The sequence below is a fragment of the Anopheles cruzii genome, chromosome 3 (assembly GCF_943734635.1).
Source record: "Anopheles cruzii chromosome 3, idAnoCruzAS_RS32_06, whole genome shotgun sequence".
In the NCBI taxonomy this organism is placed as follows: Eukaryota; Metazoa; Arthropoda; class Insecta; order Diptera; family Culicidae; genus Anopheles; species Anopheles cruzii.
The window spans coordinates 45,549,331-45,555,330 of NC_069145.1; the positions used below are offsets into that span (position 1 = coordinate 45,549,331).

Here is a 6,000-nt window from a genome sequence, read left to right on the forward strand (position 1 = left end):
AATATTTATCATGAGAAATACTCTAAGAATTGGCGCATGCCTAATAAAAGATAAGAAGGAAACGTTTACCGAATTCTTTTTCAGACGACAAGTCTTCTTTATTGTGGGCTTTACAGTTACGCCAAACAAAACAGGACACCAAATTTATGTTTTCTTTATACTTCAGTTTTATTTGTATCAAAAGTTGTAAGACATTTAAGTATGATGGTAGCGATTATTCCTCTTTCTCCTCTTCTGTTGCGGGTTGTTCTGAATGCTCTTCAGACAGGTTCTCTGGAGTACTAACTTCCTCCGCAACGGCTTCACCTTCTTTCTGCTGTTCAGCAACCTCAGCTTCCTCCTCCACGGAAGCGGCTGGTCTTTTCTTTCCACGTCGCGGACGTTCACTGACTTCCGTTTCCGCGTTCGGTTCTCCGTCATCCGGAAGTTCATTTTGGATCGGTGTCGGTGCCACTTGCTTCTTCTCCGTTTCTGCCTTAAGCTGCTTCTGTTTTCTGGCCTCTTCGGCTTCGGCGTCCGCCTGCTTGATCTGCTCGTTCAGCTTTTCCTCCTGCTCCTGGCGCTGCTTTTCGTAGAGTTCCTTCATTTTTTCCTGCAAAAGAAAAGAACTCGCTGGTTAATATGCTGTCAATTTCGAACGCGAACCACAAATTGACGTACCATTTCATCGCGAATGACGTTCACCTTGCGCATGTAGAACTTGTACACGAACTGTGCCATCTCGGTCATGTCTTTGATGGTCACCTTTTCGGGGGTTGCTTCCGGCGCCGTGGGTTCCGTTTCTGGTTGGCCGGCAGTGGGATACGTCTCGTTCGGTAGTAGCTCCAAGTGCAGTGGCCGATTCATGAGTAACCGGAAGGCTGGTTGCAGTTCGACACAGTTTTTGAACAGGGCAACGCGTCCAAAAATGTACAACCCCAGCCGGGCACGACTCATCGCGACCACCAACCGCCGTACGTCCCGGATGTGACCGATAGTTTTGGTGCGTACGAGTGACAACAGAATGTAGTCGTTCTGCTGACCCTGATACTTGTCCACCGTCGTCACTTTGTGCGGTTTGCCAAACATCGGATTGCTGGCGCAGCGAGACTCGATGACGTCCCGTATGAGGTGCTTCTGTCCGTTGTACGTCGTCAGGATCGAGACCTTATCGGCCGGGTACCCGAGCAGGCGCATGTACATAAACACCGCCACCACGTACTCGGCTTCGGCCAGGTTTTGGTAAAAGTACGGATTCGGTTCCGTTTCGCCCACCCCGTTAAAGTCCTCCACGTTGATCAGCTGATACTCGAACCCGAACCCGGCATTGCCCCGGCAGTACTCCTCCCAGCGGTGCACGTGGTCCAGATCGCCCAGCTTCCCGTAGCGCCACTTGTACAGCTCGCAGATACTGGACCGCGCACGTCCCTGTCCATCCAGGTCGATTGTCGGTACACCCAGGCGCACCAGACGCGTGAACAGTGACTGTTCCATGTTGGAGTACTTCTGAAACGCCATATTCTTGATGACCGGCGGCAGCTGGTGGTGGTCTCCGATCATAATCCAACGCTTCAACCGATTGTAGCCATCCGATGGGTTCTGCAACAGCAGCGGAATGAATGTTTCGATCTCCAAAATTTGAGCCGATTCCTCCATCAGTATGTTGTCGTACTTGAAGCCCATATTGACCAGCTCCTTCCGCTTGAGGGCGGCGTGTGTGCACGTCATGGCAATGATTTTCGCCTCCTTCACCAGCAGATACTTCGAGCGATCGAGACCACTGCGCAACAATTCAAACGCCCGGAACTCCTCCAGCTCGGTGAACATGTGCGAAATGTACCGGAAGCAACTGTGGGCCGTTTCCATGTTTTCTTCGTACGTCGCCCCCCCAAACAGGGGTTGCGGTGCGTCTCGGAAAAAGCGAGTGAATGGGAACTGTTGCTCGAACTGCTCCCGGGAAGCATCGGTCGCTTCGTGGCCGTTCGTTCCTGCGTCGCGTCGCTCGAAATCGTTCAAGAACTTCTCCCACCGAGCGACCACGTGGTAGAGGTAGAAGTGTCCCGCCGTCTCGCAAGTGTACGCCACGTCACCGCGCACTCCGAGCGATTCCTGTAGCTGCTGGACCTGCCCGAGCAGATCGATACGTTTCGCGAGCACGTAATTGACACGTCCGTACCGACTGTAGTCCTTTTCCGTTTCGAGCGATTCCTCGCCGTGACCGAGACGGAGCAGATGCCGCTCGTCGATATCGAGCGCCATGATCTTCTCGAACAGCTGGTTGAGGGCCTGATTCGAGTGCGTCACGATCAGGGTGCGCTGCTGCGGGTGATTATGGTACAGATTGGAGATAATCTGGACCGCCACGTCCGTCTTACCCGTACCGGGTGGACCGACCACGAGCGTCAGCCCGGGCTGCATTCCCGCCCGAATCGCCTCGATCTGGGTCGGCGTGAAGCGGATGGCGTTCTTCTTCGGTTCATTGTATTTGTACGGGCCGCGTTTCGGAATGCGGTACGATTCGACACGTACCCGCTTCGGAAGTGGTGCCGACTCCGACTGCCGTTCCTCGCCGTCGTCGGAGTCCTCTTCCTCCGGTACATCCTCGAACGTCAGTCGAAACGGTGGCTGCACCGTGCGATTGTCGCACGCAATCTCGTACCCCGGGAAGCTGCCGGTCACGTGCTCACAGTCCAGGAAGGTATCATTAAAATCGAGCACCCGGGCCTGGTCGGGCATGCAGCTGTAGTGGGCCGCTCCTGGATCACCGTAACCGAGCAGAATGTCGTGAAGCCACGGAGGAACCACGCACTCGGTGTTCATTAGATGGCGGATCGTTTCCAGCACAGCCTTGAAGTTGTTCTCCTTCGGCTTGCGGCGCATCAGAATGTTGAACCCCTCGTACACGTCTTCCTGGCCACCGTCATCGCCCTCCTCCTCCGCCTTATCCATGTCCTTTCGGTACTGGTTCGAATCGAGCCACACGCGGAACGTCCTCTGTTCGCCCGGGAGCTGCGGCCGCTGTTCGATCCCCTCCTCGATGACGCGCCCGTTCGCGTCAAGCATTCCTTCGATCTCGCAGCCCCGAACGTGCGTCAGGCCCACCTGCGGCACGAAGCACTCCCGGTAGTCGTACTTCGTGCCGATCGGTTGCGTCGGTCGTACCGTAACCAGGAAGCAAACGTCGTGCTTGCGAAGGTTTTCCCACTCCTCCTGTACCTCTTTGCGCACGTTGAGCGTCACGCTAACGTCGGCCCGTACCCGCGAGGGCTTCTTTTCGCCAATGTGCGGCTTCGACACTTCCACCACGGCGAACGATTGAACCGGGAGAGCCATGCGGGCCCAGCCACCAAAGACCACGTCACCGTCTTCCGATTTCCACGGCAACATTCGACTGACCGCATCCTCGATGTCCTGACGGATTTCATCTACAAGAGAGCGAGAGATTAGAAAAAGGTTTTACCGAAAGTTCGTCCCTTACTTACAGGTCGACTCCAGTCGGAAGAGATTAAAATTACGCAACAGATAGTCGTGGAGCGTGAGGAACTGGAGGTTAAGTTTCGGTAGCGCGAGACATCCTTCGCCGGAGTAAAACTCCGTCGGGACGATGTTCTCGTTCCAGATGATGGCTTCGGTCGGATAGAGCGGCATCTCGTTAAGCGACTCCAGCTGCGACACGCGCCTTTCGTGGCGCGAGATGAGCAGTTCCCGCAGGAACTCTTCGTCCGTTCGGTGCCACTGGAACGGCGGTTTGCCGGGCTCGTCCGGGATCAGGTTCAGGTAGCGGGCGATCTCGCGCAAGCTTTCGTTACTGAGCGCCCCAAAGTGCTTCTCCAGGGACTCGCGCGTATCGACCGTCGCCACGTTGGACAGTGCGAAGAGCCGCAGATTCGGGAACTTGGCGAACGCGGCCTTCTGCAGGGATTTAATCTTCTCGTAGTGAATCTGCGTCATATCGTGGTCGGTCAGCGGGTCTCCGGTTTCGTCGTTTATCTCGAAACGGGCGTAAAACTTGAGCATATCCAGCAGCTACCGGAAGAATGGAAGGAAGAATGGAGAACAGAATAGAAACGATCAATTTATTGGCCAATCAATTATGAGGTACAGATAGGGAAAGTCATTAAAGTAAGATTAAGTATTAGTTCACCGATTGGAAATTGGGAAAACCCATCGAAAGGCGCCGCCGCCATCAATCAAGGTCAATGGGAGTCCAGTGACCTTAAAGAAAGTGAAATCTGCAAGAACTAATCATTTGGCTCCTTATCAACGAAGCGTAACGGTAGCCAAGAATAGCCAAACATGAGGGGCGCGAAGATGCTTATTGCCGTCAATAATAATCAGGTTTTTCCCTCCGGGTGACCCAAACAAAACGCCACAAAATTAAACAGTAGTAACTCAACATGTTTACGTTTTACTCTTGATAAGCGGCGCCACTGGCGGGAGTGTTTTGCGATGTGGAATTTGAATTTAATTCGTCACGGTGTAAACAAAACAATTCCGAGTGGCAACGAAAAGGAAATGCAACAAACAGCAAAGGCGGAACAGATTAATACTACGCACTGATGGCGCAACACTTGATGCCTGCCACTTGACGTCATTACAATCTGTCTCCGGGTCGAACTCCGAGAAGTGAATGATTTAAAACGCACTTTAAGCTACGCTCATTAGTTGATGCCGAAAAGTTCGCTCGCTCGCGGATAAACCCTGTTGCGCCGCCGTGGCTCCGCGGGCCGGATGACTCATGCGCCACATCGCCGGAACGTCCAGCGTGCGAGAATTAAAGCAACACCACTCAGCCAGCATGCAATGTGGTCCCTCCAACCGACCGACCGAACCACTTGAGCGAGACCCTGTGGTGGGCAATTCCCGCCGCCCTCCGGGCCAATACACTTTAATCGCCCCCGAAGCAAGAATGCTCGAGTTTCGAAAGACGCGCTCAAGTGCGAGTCCGCGGCCTTCGTGGCGGCGCAGCACCGAACCTCAAAGTGTTCGTTAAATATTGATATATTCTTTCCATTTTTTATTCCGGCCGAAGCAACACATTGTCGTTTCGCAGCGACCATCCAGCATTTAAAATTGGATGTATTTAAAACGTCGACCCAGAGTGCGGGGATATTTGGATCACCGGGTTTTTTTTAATTCCGGACCCCGTGAAACTTGCGGCCACAACCTTGCGCGTCAGTCCCGCCGCACGCAGTATGTAGTGCGTAGTGTTTGACGGAGCTTGGGCCATAGTTTATTTGTTGCCTCAAGTACATGCGCCCAACGGGGCCCATTGTTTACGCTGCGACCAACCACCACTCTGCCCATTACGGGAGGGAAAACCCAAATTCTGGGCCACCGTCGGATAATTCCCGGCTGCTGAGCCCTGAGCATTTTCACTATGCGCCGAGCACCGAGTGGCACCAACATATTTAAAGCTCCGGACCAGGACGACGACGACGACGAGGACGCTTACCACAATTACCGGGATCGTTGTCGCCCGGCAAAGGATAACGCGCCAAAGCCGGGCACGCGGTGCGACAACTTTTGCCATTTGATGCTGGTCGATGGGAGCATGACTTTTGTGCGGCCCGATGTTGGTGCGATGATGTCGGTTTGCATAATACAACAGCATTTCCTACGATTCTCGCAACCATTCGTTTTTGTTAGATGTAAGAGGTTCTCCTGTATGTGTGCGGAAAGCTATTGTTATGCGTACGCATAGAGTGTTTCAACCATCTGCGGTGGAAACATAGACGAACGTATAAAACGAGCTTTTTCTTTCATTGCGCCGCGCGAAAGAAGGCGGCCATTGTTTGGAAGTGTCAGAAAGGACTTTCAGCTGTAGCACAGGACAAGAATTGTAACCCTGCGAGAAAGAGAGAGGCAGAGTATATTTATCAAAAATTAAAACCTTGGCCCCCAGGCTCCGAGATCCGCAATTAATTGAATGGGCCATTGGTAGGTTCAGGCCATTAAACAAATCACTTGGTCCTTGGTCCCTCCGGTAAGGATCGGTCTCCGGTAAGTAAATCTACCACT

At 53.2% G+C, this 6,000-nt stretch overlaps 1 protein-coding gene across 1 annotated transcript in view; it reads right to left on the bottom strand.

Annotated features, from left to right (window-relative positions):
- Nucleotides 1-214: 214 nt before the first annotated feature.
- Nucleotides 215-6,000, bottom strand: part of LOC128270479 (RNA helicase aquarius) — a 28,083-nt gene continuing 22,297 nt past the window's right edge. Inside the window, exons 3-5 of the mRNA XM_053007883.1 lie at nucleotides 3,462-4,005; nucleotides 661-3,404; nucleotides 215-592 (exon numbers count right to left, since the gene is read on the bottom strand). Coding sequence (XP_052863843.1) covers nucleotides 215-592; nucleotides 661-3,404; nucleotides 3,462-4,005 — 3,666 coding nt within the window. The remainder of the gene's footprint in view (nucleotides 593-660; nucleotides 3,405-3,461; nucleotides 4,006-6,000) is intronic.